This window comes from Natator depressus, chromosome 1 (genome assembly GCF_965152275.1).
Source record: "Natator depressus isolate rNatDep1 chromosome 1, rNatDep2.hap1, whole genome shotgun sequence".
Taxonomy (NCBI): Eukaryota; Metazoa; Chordata; order Testudines; family Cheloniidae; genus Natator; species Natator depressus.
The window spans coordinates 255,971,400-255,991,125 of NC_134234.1; the positions used below are offsets into that span (position 1 = coordinate 255,971,400).

General features: G+C 49.8%; 1 protein-coding gene across 8 annotated transcripts in view; it reads left to right on the forward strand.

The window, feature by feature from the left end:
* The window catches only part of MGAT3 (beta-1,4-mannosyl-glycoprotein 4-beta-N-acetylglucosaminyltransferase), a 33,026-nt gene extending 14,490 nt beyond the window's left edge, over nucleotides 1-18,536 (forward strand). For 3 of the 8 annotated variants that reach the window (XM_074941603.1, XM_074941598.1, XM_074941606.1), the window contains exon 2: nucleotides 14,516-18,536. In XM_074941603.1, the coding sequence (XP_074797704.1) occupies nucleotides 14,517-16,022 (1,506 nt within the window). In that variant the 5' untranslated portion in view covers nucleotide 14,516 and the 3' untranslated portion in view covers nucleotides 16,023-18,536. Of the gene's footprint in view, nucleotides 1-222; nucleotides 467-2,993; nucleotides 3,151-4,434; nucleotides 4,486-12,299; nucleotides 12,464-14,515 lie in introns of those variants that run through there. The other 5 variants (XM_074941600.1, XM_074941599.1, XM_074941604.1 and 2 more) reach the window with 4 other exon arrangements.
* The last annotated feature ends 1,190 nt before the right edge of the window (nucleotides 18,537-19,726 follow it).

The window sequence follows — 19,726 nt, forward strand, 5'->3', positions numbered from 1 at the left end:
TCTAACCAATACCTGTATAATTTACCATAGTGGACTTACTGGGCCCACCTTCCTACCGATCTCAGAGTGGAGCCCCATGGCAGGTGCCAGGGAAAGGAAGGTGGTTTATATCACCATTGGTGGTTTATATCACCATGCCTAGTAGCCCCCCACACCAGAATCAGATGAGCCCCCTTGTGAGGGAGCAGAGGCGACTCTGGAAATTCTCCTCCCCACCTACAGGCTCCTCCTCCTCCTCTCTGGATGAGGCCATTGTCTTGATCCCAACACTGGCTATCGGTGACTTCAGAGCCTCCCAAGACCTGCTTTCAAGAATAGCTGAAACCTTGGACTGGGAGACAGCAGTGAGCCAAGAAAAATATGCACAAGCGTCTCAACATCCTCAGTGCTAACAAGAATTGCCCTACTGATCAATGAGGCATATTGGACCATGGCACACCCCAGCCTCGTTCCTGACTGCTTCAAAGTGAGTAGAACAGTGCTTCTAATTTTTATGTGCACCCAACACTGCGGTCACTTGTAGTATCTGCAGTCCAGGATAAGACCAGGGCTACTAAGGGGACTCCAAAAGATGATAACCCCAAAACACTGGACCTTTTTGGGCCAAAGTCTTACTCACCAGCCTCCGTCCAATTCTGCACCATAGAAGCAGGACCTGTTTGAGGAACACAGTTTTTTGATGTGGGAGAGGGTGACCCCTTCCTATAAGGTTCCTCCAGGACTGCAGGAAGGACCTAAGAGATAGGATCTGGGGTGGGAGGGGGGAGATGAAAGTGAAAACAGGGCTACAGGTAGCAATGGACAAGTCTGATATCACCACTCGATCCATGACTATGGCAGTCACAATGCACTGGTCCTCCTGATTACAGGCATCTGGGATTCTAATAGAAGTCCAGGAAACAATGGAGGACCTACCCTTTGAGGACATAAAGCTCTTCAGCAGCTGAATGGACAAGGTGTTCTGTTCCCTCCAGGATTCAAGGGCAATGCTAGGCTTTTAAAGATCTACACTCCGGTGCCATACCACAAGCACATCTGGTACCAGTCCCTGCAAAGACAAAGACAACCATCTTATTCCCACAGTTGTCAACTGGAATAGCCATCCAGAAAGTAGCCCTGTTATACCAGGAGGCACATGTCGCCCTCCTCCTCCATCCCGCCCCAGGCTCCCTCTCAGAGGCAGCAGATTTAATGGTGGTGTTGAGAGCCATGCTAAAACCATCTCAGAGCTTACCTTTGGGAATCACCTTGCCCCTCCCACTGGGCATGGTCAGAGATTACAATGACAAATGGGTGCTAGACACTGGTATATTGAAAACTGTGTACAAATTTCAAGCTGTCACTTTAAATCATAAAGATTTTCCTGGTCCTGCTCGCAGGCTATGAGGCTTTATAGGGAAACGTGCAATCGGAGTGGGTGTACAGAGAGTCAGCCAAGAGTAAGGTGGGGTGAGTTGTGCCTCTCTACTTTAGGGAGCATCCTGCCTTGTGTCTCTCTGGTTTTGGGGTTCTTGTATGTTATTCCGAATTCTAAGTAATAAAGTAGTGTTACGCTACAACTTTCCAGCAAAAGTATTTATGTTTTTATCTAACTTCCCGATGTGTATGCCGTGAACATACCAGACATCACCACCCATGGTTACGCTATCCTATTCCTTTCCTTACCCCTTACCCTCCCCGCTTCCCTGTCCCTCTTCAAGGATCCTTCTCACAAGAGCCATTATAGAACAAAATGGCCTTCTTGCTCCAAGTAGGAGCGATGGAAGAGATTCCTCAGGAGAGCAAAGCAAGAGGTTTCTGCTCTTGATATGTCCTTATCCTGAAGGAGACAAGGGGCCTTTGTCCTAGCCTAGGCCAGAGGAGACTGAACAAATACATAGAGGTGCTTTGAGTCAGGATGGGAACTCTTGCCTCCATTATTCCATTGCTTCAGGCTCAGGACTGGTTTGTGGCCTCTTGACTCTTACAGGATGAAGACTTCCAAATGGCCATCCACCTAGGCCACTGGAAGTACCGGAGATTTACAGTAGATCCAAATGATTACCAGCATCTTTTGGACTCTCTATGGCACTGAGAGCCTTTACGACATATCCATCACTGTTTCTCACTGAGTCATCCAACAACCCCTTTGCTCTGCCTATTATACCACTCTCAACTGTCCATTTCTCTGCTTTGCTCAGAATCCGTGTTTTGCCTTCTTCCATGCAGCACCTTCTGCCTGGAACGCCATCCCTGAACGGCCCTGAAAAGTCACTGCCCTTTTCTCTTCCACATCCCACCTTGAGACCCACTTCCTCCAGGATGCCCACAAGAAGTTCGCTAGCTATCATTAGGGCTATTTGAGAATCGGTGATGTTTATTTAGCCCACGATCTTCAAAAATGGCCCCTGATTTTGAGTACCTCAGTTGGTGTGTGTCCAACTTGTGATCCCTTGTGCTGATTTTTCAGAGCACCTGTAGCTCACATGGACCTCAACTGGAGTTGTGGGTGCTCAGCATCTCTGAAAATCAGGCCCTAGGTAGCTGTAAAGGAATTGGGAACTGTCAAAACCCAGGTTTTGTTCTTGCTGAGTCAGCTGACTCCTTAGGTTAGTTCTGCCTGAGCTTTCTCAAGGAAGGAAGGGAAGTGGTTTCCAGCAGGGTTAGTTGTTTTATTTTAAGGCTTCGTAATAAGAAGATCGAAATCTTCTCTCAATCTGTGCAGGCCAAGTAGTCCCTTCCCCAAGTCTGTTCCTCACATCAGTAACCAAAATTTCCTGGCTCTTTCCTCAGAGCCTCAGCAATCAAGGACTTCACACAGTCCCCCTCCTGTCTGTTTGGTTTCTGGAGCAATCCTTCTCTGCAGTAGCTCTAGCTCTAGTCCTGGTAGTGGTAGTGGTCCATGAGCATGGCCCCTGGCACCTCAGCTTTCTGGAGGAGGTTGCAATCCCCCCACCCCTTTCTACTGCCCTCTTTTATAAGGGTCAGCTAATTAAGTTCCAGTTCTCTCTCAGGTGCAGTGGGTGTGGCTAATCAGCCAGCTGCAAGCCTCTGACCCCAGAGGAATGGCATCCTTGATATCTTCACAGTATCTCAAGTTGGACATCCCAAAATGGAAGCACCCTAAATCAGCAGCCACTTCTGAACACGTCTTTGTTTTAAAGACACAAGGTATCTCTTCTCCCTGTATATCTTGCCCCGCTTCTGCACCCTTTGTATGTGGCTTATCATGTCAGACTGTAAGGTCTTCAGAGAGGTGTTTGAACACTGCCTAGCATACTGTGTATCGTCCCAGAATACTGGCGTTAAAGTCAGCGGGAGTGTGTAGAAGTGCTGCTCCCCTTCCTCTGCTAACAGCAGAAGGACAGGTCCTGGGAAGTCAGTGGGCTCCCCCTCCTCCTGCCTCTTTACTGGCTGGGGAAATGAGCATAGGGGCTGGAACTAGGGGTGCTATTGCACCCGCTGGCTCTTGAAGTGGTTTCCATCATATCCAGCATTTAAAGTTTGGTTCAGTGGCTCTCAGCACCCCCCCCCCCCCCCCCCGTACAAATTGTTCCAACACCCCTGGAAATGAGGACTCATCCGGCGAGAGAATCTGAAGTGAGAGCACCAGGAGCAGCTGGTGTCTGGGTTTATGACTTGGGACTCTGAGCCCATGGAGCAGCACCAGCGCACAATGGTCAGGATGTCATCCAAGATGGGAGTCACCTATCTGCTTCACTCCTGGTCCACAGGATGATCCTTCTCCTTGCTGGTTCCTTGTTCCCTGCAGATGGGGTGGGGAGGAGGGAAAGTCTGCCACCTTCAGCCCTCCCTCCCCTGGAGGGGAGGAAAGGAGATGCCGCCTCACTTTCCTAGCCAGAATCCGGGGGAAAGAAAATGGGCCTGCCCATTCCCCCCGCAACCCCTCGAGGGTGGTTAGGAGCACATCAGTTGTTTCCCTATGCAGCACACCTACATGCACGCACACTTTGGGCAGCTTTGGGGCCTGTTTGGGGCTGTGGACTCCTTTCAGCTACCTTTATACAGTTGTCCCCATTCTCTTCTGTGCCTTCTCTCATCACCCAGCAGGATACAGTGGAACTTCACTACGTCCTGCCAGCACTTGTCCCAAAATAAAAATAAAGTGGCAAGCTTCTCCTCCTTTGGTGATCTACTTTAACCACTACGGAAGACACATAATAAGTAACTATAATAATAATTTTTCATTGGAAACTGGGGCCAGGTGTCTTTGAGTTTGCTTGCTTTTTTCTGCACGTTATGTCGGCCTCTTCTGTGGCATAATAACCATCCTCATGGGAACCGGATGTCATGAGCAGACAGTGACTTGGGTTGGGTGAGCCCATTCCAGATGGTCATTCAGACTCTTTCTTTTTTTTTTAGGACTTCAGGTGTTGGTAGAGGGAGAGGCAGAAGGTGGGAATGGGGAAGGCTGTGGGAAGATGGAATTAGAGTACTGGCTTCTTGCTCTTGGATGATCAGAGAGAACCAAGCAAAAAAACTAAGGTTTGTTTGGGGAGAGGTGAGGAGTTATACAGGAGCACAGTGGATCTGCTTACACCTATGTCTTATACGTTTCTCTCTGCCAATTAAGACCCAGACTTTATGTCTAATCCACACTTCCACTATCTGTAAGGGGAAAGCTGCTGTGGATGGGGGATTTGTCTGAGAGGTTGGGAAGGTCTCATATTGGCAATAAGGGAGCATGAAAACTGAGAAATAGTTATGACCAACTTGCTTTGTGCCACTTTCAAACACAAAATGGGGCCTTTCCTTATCTTAGTACATGACAACTAAAGAGAAGAACCTTACTTTGATTCCAATGGGGCTTTAAAATCCATTTTAAGGTTTTCCATAGCACCCATCAATGTATTACTGTGGTGTCTAAATGCTTCCCAGGTAAATTAAATCTGCATAGCAAGGTCCCCAATGGATTTGTATTGAGTTTTCTGCTCTTCTACAGCACTGGTTTAAAAGAAAATCTGCTTGGAGAATTACATAATACTAATATCACTATTATTAGTTTTAACCTAGTTATAAGATTAAGTGTAGTTATCAAAGAGAAGGGACTTGTAATGAACGCTGAAGTTGGTCACACTCAGGGTTAGACTGATGACCTCTAGAAGATCATTCCGCAGCCCCTCAACCTCCAGTTCTACCAAGACTGCTTTATCTCCAGTGTTTTGTACTGGGTGTTGGGAGCTGCATTGTCCCAGAGTAATGCAACTATCTTGCTGGATCCTGGATGGGGAGGTGGTTGCTAAAGTAGCTGACTCCTGACCCACTCATGACTTTGAGGATCATGGCCAAAACTTCTTTAAAAAGACAATAGAAACCAACTGGGAGACGGTGGAGCGGGTAGAATACAGAGGTGATGTGCTCACAGAAGCTCATCCCATTGAGGAAGGCGGGCAGACATATTGTATACAAGATGGAGTCTCTGCATTACATCCATCTTAGTCCCGATATACAGCAAGATACAGTAATCTAGTGTGGAGGAGACCAACACATGTCTCTGTGGTCAGATCCTCGTCCAGGAGGGAGGAGTGGAGTTTCCTAGTAAGATGCAGGTGGAAGAAGGCATTTTGTCACCAGTGCGACTACTTGGTTGTCTAGGCTTGGTGGTGAACAGAACCCCATGCTCTCACTAGTTTGACAAACGGAAGGCAGCTGCCTTCAGTGGACGGGGAGGACAGCATCTTCGAAGAGTTTCTCCCCTTCCAGACAGCATCACCTCAGGCTTGCCTATGATCAATGTAAGACAGTTATTTTTCACCCAGGTGCTGATTTCTTGTGACATCCTGGTGATGGTGTTCGTTGTAACTAGGGAAAATCAGATAGTTGAATGCTGCACTGTCTGCTCCAGGTGTCTCATGTTGGTAGTGAGTCAGTGGCACTTTGAGGTCAGAGGTGTCAAAGTTACAGGGAGGATGAATGACATGAGGTTTGTTGCTTTGAAGGAGGCTTTGATAGTTTCCATTAGCAGTGGAAAACAGTTGCTCTTTGCTTATTGTCACCAGCCAGGAGAGTCATGGATGGACTTTCAATTCAGTCCCTGAATGAAGGGGAACCTGATCAGAATCTGTGTGCAGCCTTGTACTATGATCCCCCCCAGAATGTCCCTGCTAGGGTCCTAGCCACACATAGTCATTAAAGATATCATGGCATTTTTCATAAGAGCAAGAGTGTTGAATATAGTGTCCTGAATAAGTTTGTACTGGGACAATTACATTCCATTTCCTTACATTTTTTCCCCTGCAATTTCAATTTGATAGTGTATTCTTCACTTCCTCTTCTAAAATAGCGTGTAGTGCTGCCATGGCCTATCAAACTGTGGTTGTCCACCCTAGTGATGGCTTCCTTTCAGTTGCTCTGAAGAGATCCCTTTTATATTCCCTGCCTACTTAAAAAGATATTTTCTGGGGCACAGTTTATTCAGGGTTTGAAAGTGCTTTGAGACCCTTTGTGTGCAAATGCCATTATTCTCTCTTTGTCCCCTGAATGGACTCTGGGTGCAGTGCCTGAGCTGAGGAGAACCTGTTCTAGATTTGTGTCTACTTGGTATGGACTCAACATTTAGCCTGCCCAGGACGGGGAAGAAAATGCTGAACTGGATTTCTGTGCTCCATGGAATAGATTCTGGGCAAAGCCTCTGAACTTGTTCCAGTTTGTGAGCTGCTGTTTAAGTGTCTGGGAGACATGTGGGTGAGTGGATGTGCACTAGGGCTGTTGGTGCCAAGATTAGGGGTATCATACACCTGGCTGCATGCTCTGCCTCCTCTTCCCAGTGACCTCCAGAGCAAAATCTGGTGAATTGCCAGCCCACAAACTTTGTGCATTTTTCTTCCTTGTGATCCAGGATGTGATTCCAGGATGACATAAATCAACTGATCATTTGATATTTCCCAGGGCACAGTAAAATTCAGCAAGCAACTGGGGATGTTGCAGGTGCACCACACTCCCAGCTGTTCGTTACTGCAGAGGAGGCTGGCTGTAGGTACAGGCTTATCCCTGGGACCTCAGGCATGGAAACATCCTTGAGGCCCCCTCTTAAAAGAAAACAAACCCCTAGTTCTGCTGCTGGGGATTGGAGGATGGGCTGGGAGATGCTGCTGTAATGTCTCAAGTAGTTACTCAGACCTCTCTCCCCACCTAACTTTCAGAACAAATGTAACCTTTCTACCTGGTTTAACCAGCTGTGTTCTTTGTTTGCTGGGTGCCATTGCCAGTCCCTACTGAGTCAAGTTCACTCCCAAAAAATTGTCAGGGGAGAGGAGGCTCTGTGTTCCAGTGTCCCTGGTAACTGATCATTGCTTTGTGAGGAGCAGCTAGCTGATGTTCTGTGCAGGAACCTGAGAACCTGTCCCTAGTAGATTATTAGGTATTTCCCTTTCAAATTTCTACCATGCACAAGGTGTTTTGAATAGGAAGGGTGGGGAGAAATGTCCTCCTCACCTTATGACCTGTGGCCTTAGCTGCAATTCCGAGGTGTATCTCACACTTCAAAGCTGACCTGAGGAAAGGGAAAGGAAAAGAGCACAGACATTTTTGGTCTCAGCCCACCAAGGGCAAAGAGGCTTCTCCACTCCCAGTCAGAGGAATCCCTGGTATGTGAGGATGGAGTTGATTTGGGGGAGGGGTTTTCATACTGGCATATCTGCACTTCTCAATTTGCCTCCTTTAGGGATGTTTCGGGAAATGAGTTTGACAGTTCTCAGCATCAGGGTCCCAACAAAAGACAAAGATGAGCAGGAAAAATTGTCTCGCAGGAAATGTCAGGCTGGAAGAGAAGAGGGTACTGCAGGTTAAGATTGGGCTAACAAAGCTGTTGACAGTGGCTGTGTGCCCTGGCAGAGCTATGGGGGGTCTCAGGACTGGAATAGCAGTGAGTGTTACAGGTCAAAATCGGAGTACATTGGCTGAGACTTGCGGACGTAGGAGAGCTGGAGAGGAAATTCAAGTATGCAATTTTAGGGAGCAAAATACACTTTAATTTCTGAAAGCCTGTATCCGGGAAGGTCAGCTAGTTTCCATGAGCTATTCAAACCTTGGTCTGTTTACTGAGCCTACCACCAGGCAGGCCAGCTGTGGTGGGAGTACTTACCCAGTAGGAACTGGAATGAAATTCATAACAAGCATCACACAGACCAACCAACAGCAGCTGGATAAGAACATAGGAATTGCCACAGGGATTATGCCAAAGGTCCATCTAATTCAGTATTCTGCCTTTGATACTGACCAGGAGGAGGTGTAGTCTTGTGCTTCCACAGAGACCTTGTACTGCATTATTATGTAGTTTGATCTACCTGTAGGGCAAGTTCCTTCCTAACTGTAGGTCCTACTGACCTGGGGCTAGACTGGAGCCAGTAACCTAGAAGCCAAAGGCTCACTTTTCTCCCAGACCTAGAGCCAGAGTTTAACTGGTGTCTAATAGATGAAAGGCTCTGAATAACCCTCCTCATTCCGTGCATAAGCCTATCACCCTGTCACTCCATAATTACAGGGCTTGAAAAATCTACTCATCCAGGACAAGTAGGTATGTTTCTTGGCTATGTCCCATCCACTGCTATAGTACCTATGTTTTTATTTTAAAAACATCTAGCCCTAAAGGAAACCTTCCAAATGTAAGCAAAGCAGAATGGCTTCCTATAAGACCACTCCAGTGCTTCCACTGATGGGAGGAGAGAGAGAATGGGACGCTGGTACTGTTGGCCATAGGGTGGCCTGATGAGGGTGCCACTCTCTAGAGCAGGGGGCCCTGGTAGGGTTGTCAACTTTCTAATTGCACAAAACTGAACACCCTTGCCCTGCTCCTGTCCCGCCCCTTCCCCGAGGCCCTGCCCCTGCCCTACCCCTTCTCTGAAGCCCCGCCTCTCGGTCACTCCATCCCCCCACACCCACCCCATCATTCACTCTCCCCCACCCTCACTCACTTTCACCAGGCCAGGGCAAGGGCTCCAGCTGGGGGTGTGGGCTCTAGGGTGGGGCCGAGAATGAGGGGTTTGGGATGCAGGCGGGAGCTCCGGGCTGGAGCCGAGGGGTTCAGAGTGCAGGAGGGTGTGAGGGGTGCGGGCTCTGGGATGGAGTTTGGGTATGGGACAGGGCTCAGGTCTGGGGCAGGGGGTTGAGGTGTGGGAGGGGGTTTGGGGTGCGGGTTCAGGGAGGGGGCTCAGGGCTGGGGCAGTAGGTTGGGGTGCAGGGTCTGGGCGGCACTGACCTCAGGCAGCTCCCAGAAGCAGCCAGAATGTCCCTGTGGCCCCCTAGATGCAGGGGTGACCAGCATGCTGCCCTTGCCTGCAGGTGCCATCCTTGTGGTTCCCGGCCAATGGGAGCTGTGGAGCCGATGCTTGGGGAGGGGCCGGTGCACGGAGCCTCCCTGGCCCCTGCGCCTAGGGGCTGCGGGGACATGTTGCCACTTCTGGGAGCTGCACAGAGCCAGGGCAGGCAGGGCGCCTGCCTTAGCCCTGCTGCGCCACCGACCAGACTTTTAATGACCCAGTCGGTGGTGCTGACTGGAGCCACCAGAGTCCCTTTTCAACTGGTTGTTCCAGTTGAAAACCGGACGCCTGGCAACCCTAGGCCCTGGAGATCTCCACCACCCCAGCAGAGGGCTCTGTGTGGGGACAGGGCCTACTACTACCAGCACCCCTTCAGCAGAGGTCAGAAGTGTGCCCCACCCATCCACACACCCATACAGTGCCTTCTGCTTGGTGTGCTGGTGTGAGCAGGGGCCCCCTACTGAGTTGGCATGCACAGGTATTCAGGCAGGCTGGGGCCGCCCTGCTCCTTAATCCGCTCCTCCATTTCTGGCAACCTGCCCCCACCTCAGCAGAGAGCTCTGTGCATGAGGCAAGTATACATGGATTTTTTTGAGCAGAGGGCTGGGGATTCCCAGCACTGACCTATTGGTGCAGCATTGATTTATTTGTGTGTGGGGGTGGGCGGTTAGCATTAATTGGTGACACACAGTTCATCCAGCAGGAGAATGGGCTCTTTGGGCCCAGGCAGTGGGAGTTGCCTGGCCAGTAGGAGATTGGACAGGCGGGTCTGTGGCTTGGGAAATCAGTGCATTTGAGCCTGAGGAGCAGGCTAAGTCCTTGGGCCAGGTCAGTGGTTTTCAACCTGTGGTCCATGGACCCCTGGGGGCCTGCAGACTATGTCTAAGATTTCCAAAGGGGTCCACACCACTCTTGGAAATTTTTTAGGGGTCAGGAAATGAAAAAAGGTTGAAAACCACTGGGCTAGTGGATGTTGGGTACATTTTTCAAGCCTTGCATAATTAACCCCTCATGTGGGATACTGTCAGCCTGATTCTCTTCTTGCACCAATGTCAGCCAGGAGCTGTATAAATCATGTCAGGCCTAGAAAATCATGAGGTATTAAAAATAATAATTTGGGAGTGGGGGGATTTCTTCTGGTTTTGAGCTTCTAGGGTTCCGGTTTGCCAGTTTCCTCTCTTCCCTCCCCCCTCCCAAAAAAACAAAACAAAACAAATACCTGAGGTCTAGAAACTTAACTTTTATTTTTTTTAAAAAAGGAGATTCTTGTGGGTTCCAGGGCTCCATGAGCTGAAGCTCTAAGAAATACACCAAATATTGGAGAATCGCAATAAAATCACAAGCATTGACAATACAGCAGGAGGAATGTCACTGGTGCTAATGGGGTCAAACTCCATGAGCTAGGCTGATTTACACCAGCTGAGGATTTGGCCCAATGGAATTCTACTGGTGTCAAACCAGTGCAAGCGAGAGCAGAATCAGGACAATTGTGTCAGATTTGGGAACTCTTAAGAACGTAAGAACAGCCATACTTGGTCAGACCAAAGGTCCATCTAGCCCAATATCCTGTCTTCTGACAGTGGCCAATGCCAGGTGCCCCAGAGGAAATGAACAGAACAGGTAATCATCAAGTGATCCATTCCTTGTCACCCATTTCCAGCTTCTAGTAAACAGAAGCTAGGGACACCATCCCTGCCCATCCTGGCTAATAGCCATTGATGGACCTATCCTCCATGAATTTATCTACTTCTTTTTTTTAACTCTGTTACAGTCTTGGCCTTCACAAAATCCTCTGGCAAGGAGTTCCACAGGTTGACTGTGCGTTGTGTGAAAAAATACTTCCTTTTGTTTGTTTTAAACCTGCTGCCTATTACTTTCATTTGGTGACCCCTAGCTCTTGTGTTATGAGAAGGAGTAAAAAACACTTCCTTACTTGCTTTCCACACACCAGTCATGATTTTATAGACCTCTGTCATATACCCCCTTAGTCGTCTCTTTTCCAAGCTGAAAAGTCCCAGTCTTATTAATCTCTCCTCATACGGAAGCTGTTCCATACCCCTAATAATTTTTGTTGCCCTTTTCTGAACCTTTCCCAATTCCAATATTTTTTTTTTTTTTTTTGAGATGAGGCAACCACATGTGCACGCAGTATTCAATATTTGGGCATACCAGGGATTTCTATAAGGGCAATATGATATGATGATTTCTGTCTTAACACTTCTGTCTTCTGAAGTGTTCTTAATCCTACACACCCTCCCCCCCGCTCAAGCCTCCTGTGTCTGTAATGATATTTGTGCATGGCCGTAAATCATTCCGCCTCAAAGATCTTTGAAGTTAATGATCAACTGAATGCTTCACAAACATTAACAAACTGGATCAGCGCCCTTCTTCTTTCCCTGACAACCCCTGGGACCTTAGTAAGCTGGCATCTTGATGCAGATACTCTTTGTCCTGTGAGGCAAAATAACTGCACTTCTTTTTGTCTTCGCATGGTTTTACTATGCAGTGATACAGTGTCTGCTCATATCTGCTTCACAGCCTTGTGAGGCTCTTAATAAATACACCAGGCTCTTTAACTGCCTTGCCCAGCACATGTGGGACAGATGGATGAAAATTCTGAACTGCTCTGTGAGTTTTGAGAATGGTAGCGAACATGGTGCCAGTCACAACTGTTTGAGGTGTGAATACTCAAGGAGTATCCCAGGATCATTCTTGGAGACTGAAGATGTACCGTTAGGAATGGGGGATTTGAAGTCTTGGGGGGCTCCTGAAAACCCCATAGGGCTTGCTTGATATAGGCTCTGAGGGGTAGGGGCTGGGGGGAATCCACCTAAATATATGGAATAAGACAGCTGTCTGCTCTGAGGGACCATAAAGGGTCCAGATCCATTTAAACATTGACATATAAGATAACACAGTCAATGAAATAGCCACCTAAAACTTTTATTCCAGCCAAGGTGCATGCCCTCCTCTCCTTCCTTCCTTCCGCCTCAGCTTCAGTCTACGTATTTTGTGTTCCTCGTTGCCGTAGTAGTGGAACTCTGGACTTTGCATTTGACCCTGACTGCAGTAAGATCAGTGCTCCTTCTTGCCTCTAGCAGAAGTGCCTTCCATAGTCTAGGGCAGTCTTCTGCACGATTGGTTGAGTCTCACTGGTTCATGTAGCTGTGGCAGAGGAAGAGGTGCTCTCTCACGTGTGGTCTCAGGTAGGGCTTTCACTGCTTAGACACAGAGATTTAATTGCACTCAGTATTCCAAGGAGGAGCCAGTGTAAACCGTGGAGCAGCAAGATGATGTGCTTGTGGCGGTTTACAGTAGTGCTCCAGCTTGTCTGTTCACCTTTGTGTGAGTTGAAGTTTTTGTAGATGGTTTGGTTTTGTTTTCCTTAGAGCCTGAGTTTCAGAGGTAGAGGCGATCCCTCCTCCACCCCCAGTCCCACCCTGGTGTTCATCTAGTGGGGAATGTGCTTTTGCATAGAATTTCATGCTGTAACGAGGGGTCCAGTCCCTTTATCATGATGGCAGGTGGTCTGCTCCTGGCCCATGTTCCCAGCCCCCGCAAAACCTGCTGACCCTTGGGGATAGGATATACGTGCTCTTCCACACCTAGGGCATGTCTATGTTACCGGCTGGATCAACGGGCAGTGATCGATCCAGCGCAGTTCGATTTATCACGTCTAGTCTAGTCTAGGTGCGATAAATCGACTGGTGAGCGCTCTCCCGTCGACTCTGGTACTCCACCAGGGCGAGAGGCGCAGCTGGAGTGGATGGGGGAGCATCAGCTATCAACTTACCACAGTGAAGACACCACGGTAAGTAGATCTAAGTACATCGACTTCAGCTACGTTATTCACGTAGCTGAAGTTGCATAACTTAGATCGATTTCCCCCACACACAGTGTAGACCAGGCCCTCGCAAGAGTGAATGCCTTTTCCTGTGTGGAATGGTGGGGTAGGGATGGAGGAGAGGTGGGAGCTCATATCTTTTGTCTGGATTTTGCTCCTTGCTATTTTCCCATCTGACAACAGCTCTCCTGTCCCACAAAAACAGGAATATACATTCCATTCAGCACAACTTATTTTATCAGCCATTTAAACAAAACAGAATCTAACGCATATCTAACCAGATTGCATACTAACTCTTTACAGGAGTTCTGACCTGCATTCCTGCTCTGGTCCCAGCAAAAGCATCACACACTCAGAGAGGACCCTTTGTTTTTCCGCCCCCCTCCAGCTTTGAAAGTATCTTGTCTCCTCATTGGTCATTTTGGTCAGGTGCCAGCGAGGTTATCTTAGCTTCTTAACCCTTTACAGGTGAAAGGATTTTTCCTCTGGCCAGGAGGGATTTACAGGTGGTTAGCCTTCCCTTTATATTTATGACACCTTGGTCCAGAGGCAACATGTTCAGCCCCTAACACATAGGGGATGGAAGGCAAAGCAGTTGAGTAACAGTCCAGTAGCCCAATGGACTTTAGGTGGACGGGAGAGAAAAGGTGAGGCCAGATTAATTTTTGAGACTCTCCCTGCTCAGCATTGAGTAGTTTTTCCTGGGAGTGAGAGGATTTCTTTAGGACATATGTTGTGGATGATCCTCCAAATGGTTTTGGGGATTCAGGTATCTCCCATACCCCAGAAATTGAGATCATTAGCTAAACGTTTTTATGGCCCCTTCTCCCATACACTCCACTCCACTCCAATCACGTCTTCTTTTCAGCCTCAACCTTCTATTCTCCTTGCCCCTCATCCCAGCCACTCTCTAGCTCCCCCTTCCAGCAGTCCCCTAACCTTTTGGTGATATACCATATGAGTGAGCTCTCTGTATTTTGTCCCCACCTTGCCATCTGCTCTAATTAAATCTGCTGAGCTTGGAGACTTCACTGGATCAGAGGTGCCCAGAATTCTATGCTTCCCATCCCCTTACCTGGACACAAATGGCATGTTCTAGAATATATCAGGTCTAAAGACAGTGCCCAGGCCTGGAGAGGTCAGATTTTCTGAAATCCAAGAGGGAACTCAGCAAAGGTGGCAGGCCTGGTTTCCAGCTTCTGGTTTCCAGGCCCCCTGGTGAGAATGGGAGGGAGGGAATTGGTTTGGATTAGATTTGAGGGAAAGATTCCAGCTGGAGCCTATTCTATCTGAGTTTGGACCTCGCTCTGGTTATATCCTAGGCTTCACACAACACTCTTTTCCTCAGTGGTCCAGGAACCTTTTGCAGCCAACTAATAACTGAATGTTATTTTTCTCTTTGGCTTTTCCTCAGGATGAAGATGAGACGCCACAAGCTCTTTCTGACTCTGTGCATGGCTGGTCTCTGCCTCATCTCCTTCCTGCACTTCCTCAAGGCCCTCTCTTACGTCACTTTTCCCCGGGAGCTGGCTTCGCTTAGCCCCAACCTTGTCTACAGCTTCTTCTGGAACAATGCGCCTGTCACTCCGCAGGTCAGCCCTGAGCCAGGAGGGCCGGAGTTTCTCCGTACGCCGCTGTACTCCCATTCACCCCTGCTTCAGCCGCTGCCACCCAGCAGGGCCAGTGAGGAGCTGCACAAAGCTGAGTTTGTACTGCAGGAAGACACGTCAGAATATTTTGTCCATACCAAAGCTGGCGGCGTCTGCTTCAAGCCAGGCACCAGGATGTTGGAGAAGCCACCAGCGGGCCGAACGGACGAAAGAGAAGATGGCGCTGCTTCGGGGCACCCAGCTCGCAAGCCGCTGAGCACCAGCGGCACAAAGCGGCGCAAGTGGGTGGAGTGCGTGTGCCTGCCTGGCTGGCATGGCCCTAGCTGTGGGGTGCCCACTGTGGTCCAGTACTCAAACCTGCCCACCAAGGATCGGCTGGCACCACGTGAGGTACCCCGGCGGGTCATCAATGCCATCAACATCAACCATGAGTTCGACCTCCTGGACGCCCGTTTCCATGAGCTGGGTGATGTAGTGGATGCCTTCATAGTCTGCGAGTCGAACTTCACGGCTTATGGCGAGCCGCGCCCGCTAAAGTTCCGTGAGATGCTCCTCAATGGCTCCTTCGATTACATCCGCCACAAGGTGCTCTACGTCTTCCTTGACCATTTCCCTCCCGGCGGGCGCCAGGACGGCTGGATTGCCGATGACTACCTGCGCACCTTCCTGACACGGGACGGCACCTCCCGCCTACGCAACCTGCGCCTGGATGATGTCTTCATCATCGATGACGCGGATGAGATCCCGGCCCGCGACGGCGTCCTGTTCCTCAAGCTCTACGATGGCTGGACAGAGCCTTTTGCCTTCCACATGCGCAAGTCCCTCTATGGCTTCTTCTGGAAGCAGCCCGGCACTCTAGAGGTGGTTTCTGGCTGCACAGTGGGGATGTTGCATGCTGTCTATGCCACGGACGGGATCCGCCTTCGCCGCAGAGAGTACTACACCATGCCCGGCTTCCGGCAGTACGAGAACAGCACGGGCCACATCCTGGTGCAGTGGTCACTGGGCAGCCCCCTCCATTTTGCTGGCTGGCACTGCTCCTGGTGCTTCACCCCAGAGGGTATCTACTTCAAACTGGTGTCAGCCCAGAACGGGGACTTCCCCCGCTGGGGCGACTATGAGGACAAGCGGGACCTCAACTACATCCGGGAACTGATCCGGACTGGTGGCTGGTTCGACGGCAACACCCAGGAGTACCCCCCTGCTGACCCCAAGGAACAAATGTATGCCCCAAAGTACCTGCTAAAGAACTACCAGCGGTTCCACTACCTGCTGGAGAATCCCTACCGGAGGGCAGAAGGGGCTGGGTGACGGGAGTGGGACTTGCATGGGAAATGGGAACGTTAGAGCAAAGGGGAAGAGTGAGGTGTGTCTTTTATTTTCCTTTTTCATTTTGTTTCCAGCCAAGGTGCATAGTTTCTCTGCATTCTCTGCCCTTCCGGGAGTGAGACTTGGGGTGGGATTCCCAGTCATGCTAATGAGGGCCAGAGGGAAGAAGAGGAAATGGGAACTGGCCCTGTAGAAGGCAAAAAGGCTGTGGCACACCCCTTCAACCTTGCCTGCAGGGTGGGGAGATCTTATCCAGGGGGCAGATTTTCCTACATAAGGGCGGATGGAGGGAGCAGCTGCCCCCACCGTGGAACAGGTTGCATGCACATGTGCATCTGGACTTGTCAATGAGCATGTGAGTGGGCGGGCGAATGTATGATCATGTGCATGTGAGTGGATGTGTGTGTCACGTGTGTTCATGTGAGTTTGTGTGTACATGTGCAAAAGCATCTCTACAGGCATTTATTTTTTTACCTCGGTAGTCTTTAAAATACAGCCTCTCCCTACCAACCTCATGTCAATGCGTCTCTCATGGGCTCCACTCTTTGTCTGACGTGCTGCCAGTCCTGGAGCTTGCAGATAAGAGAAGAGGGGTGGAACACAAGTGCTTGTACTCCTTCCCTATCCCACCTCACTGTTGCTCTGCGCCCCACACCTTAGCTCTGCCCACAAAGCTTCAGGCTGTGTTCCGGCAACCTGCTTTCATCAGGGGAGCAAGCTGCAGGGGTCTTCACTAGGTTGATTGTGTGTTGTGTTCACAAGTGTGTGGATTAGTGTGTGCACGAGTGTTAATGTGCATGGATTTGGCAGGTGTGTGGCAGAATGCATGTGTGTGAGAGAGAGAGGTAGGAGCGTGGCAGGATTCAGAAGCTCTGCTATCTATTTAGGGGTTAAGGATATTCAGGGAACCCTCTACAAGCCTGCTGGGTATAGGGGGAGGCCAGGAAGCTGTAGGCTCAGCGTGCCAGTGCTCCATAAATGGGCCTGTTCAGAACCAGCTCTGGATAGGGGGGTAAGAATAGGGACAACCTTAGGGAGTACTCCCTGGCAGTATCTGTGGCAGGGAGCCTCCCTCCCCAGTATAAGAATACAACACAAGTGCTGGTTAATCCTCTTCTCCCTGGAGTAAAAGGGAGGGGAAGGGGAAATCGCAACCCCCTAGAGCCTAGCCTGGGTGTTGGGGCCAGTGGGATACAGACTGCATCCAGGCACAGCATCCACCCCAGGGACAGGGAAAATCAGCTGGGGGATTACTTCTGGAACGCTGCTGCCTTGTGGCTGGGAGGATGCGTGAGCCAGACTCCTTGTCTGGACTGTGTGGAGAGTCATGCAGTGAGGAGGGGAAGTGACAGTACTGGATTTAGGAGCCGAACCAATCGCAGCCAGCGAGCTAAGCTCTCCATCCCTGTTGTCCCTGCACTGGGTTTTTAATGACAGGGCTTGCTTCTTTCCTCGGCTGTCTTGGTTCTTTGGGGCGACAGCCACCTTCCCCCTCTCCTAGTTTGAGCAAATGGCTCTGTAGTGTGTGTGGAGCCCGCGCTGTAGCATGTAGCAGGGTGAAGTACAGTGGGAAGCTATGTTATTCTTCCAGCTGAGAGAGTACGCTAAAGAGAGAAATGATGGAATCATGATTCCACACCCTCTTGTTTGGAATAAGCATGGGGGAGAAAAGGGAATGTTCCCTATAAGGAACGATCCCCCGCCAGCCAGGCCAGCCATGCTGAAGAAAGGGGGCTTTCTTTGCCAATGGGAGTGTAAATCACCCTGACCATCAGGGCTCACCACTCTTGGTTTTTTGCCTGGATTCCCATTTCTGCTACTCTCTTTTCCCTGTGTGCTCCCTCCTCCATCTGTCTGGGGGAAGGTGACAGGTCCTAGGGCTCAGTTCTCAGGTCGTGGCTTCCTCCTGATCCTATAAGTATTTCTAAGGTTCTTATCACCTTGGTATCTATTCCTGTAGCACTTTGAACTAACTGAATTCCTTTTTTCAAGCAGCTGTGGGTCCAAAGTAGATAGAATGACATAACGCACCAAAATTGGAACCCCTTGGTTCTTGACAGATCTGAGCTGTGTTTAATCCTATCTCACTCCTAGTCCCATGACACCTGCTCGAAAGAGGCTAAGCATCAGTTTGCTTTATACCCAACTGCTACCATCACCCACTACAGTCTGCTCCATGAGATCATTCAAGGCTGGCACGTGGAATAGGAGAAGGGGAACTTTCCACCCTCGCCCCTGGGAGAAAGCTGTGACTGAGCGTCAGAGGCATGACCCATCAGCTAGGGTGTGAAGGAGGCGTGGTTCAGACCGAGGGATGGTACCTCACAGGGCAAGGTCTACAGGCCCATCGGCAACAGAGAGTTCATGACTGTGGTGAAGGAACTCTCGTGACTTACAAGAACTGGAAGGTGATTGCAAAAAGAGGGGCATATGTTAGGGGAGAAGGCCTTTGCAGCAGTGGGTATAGCACAGCTGGGCAGTACTACAGGCCCAGATGGAGGAAGAGGGAGAGCACCATGCATCAGTACAAGGGCCTGGTGCAGGATATTGCAGAGAGGTACACAGGGGCCCACACATTGCTCATTTTCTTTCATTCTTGAAGAAATAGTGAGAGCCCAGAACCTGCCCTCAGACCCTCTGCTTTGACTCCGCCTTTCCACAGGAACAACAAAACAACCCAAAGTCCAGTCCCTGCTGACTGGAGGGGAGAGAGACACACGCTATATATCTTTGTCTGCAAACTCCATAATGCTGGGAGGTACTCAGCTACCTTGATGGCAGGCACCATATAGCTAGAACTTGAGTCCCTTCCTTGCAGCACAGTCCTAGCCACTAGTCTGGGGTGGATTTAGGACATCCGGTTAATGCCAGCAATCTTTCTGGATAGGAAGCGATGTGGGACCAAGCCAACCACAATACATCCACAGTACTGTACCACCTCCCCTGGCAGAGCACCTTTTCCCCATTTGCCCCCTCCCCTCTTCCACTCTCTGGGAGGGTTTGCATTGCACTGCAGGGCGTGCTTGCCTTGCCTGGGTTTTTGCAGTTGCCTGTTGTGAATTTCTAATGCACCCGTCGCTGCAGTAGCTAGGCCTGATCCAGCACAGAGATACAGTCTGCTCGTTCCCCTTCCCTCCCTTACTTCCTCACTGGCCCTCTTCCCTCTCTTGCTTTCATTTCCCTCTTCTCTAACAGCCCCTCCCCTGCCCGCCAGGCATGAGGAACAGATCCCACTATAACTGGGTACGAATTGAGCTCCTTTGGGGACTCCGAGAGGGCTCTCTGTTCCAGAGTCCCCCTCCTCACTAGTTAGTTAGAAATGAAACTTGAAACAGGCTTCTGTGTTGAGGGACTTTCAGGAGAAACGTGTTCAGTTTTACTCTTCAGATGAATTATTTTTGTAATTGTTCAGTTTAAAGCCAAACCAGTTTATATTTATGGTATTTACCTTGCGTGGCTAATCCTCTCCCGATTGGGTTTAGAGAAATTGACCTCTTGTGGATTTATCATCTTCCACTTCCATCGTCCCTTGCAGGCTGCCGGGTGGGATTTTGGGGAAGTAGCTCTTGCGGGTTGATTTCTCAGGCCAGCAGTCCGCCCCAGCCAGGCCCTGAAGGAATGGGAAGCAGAGGTTACATATGTAATTTGATCAGATGGCTGGATGGGTGCCTGTAGGAGGAAGACAG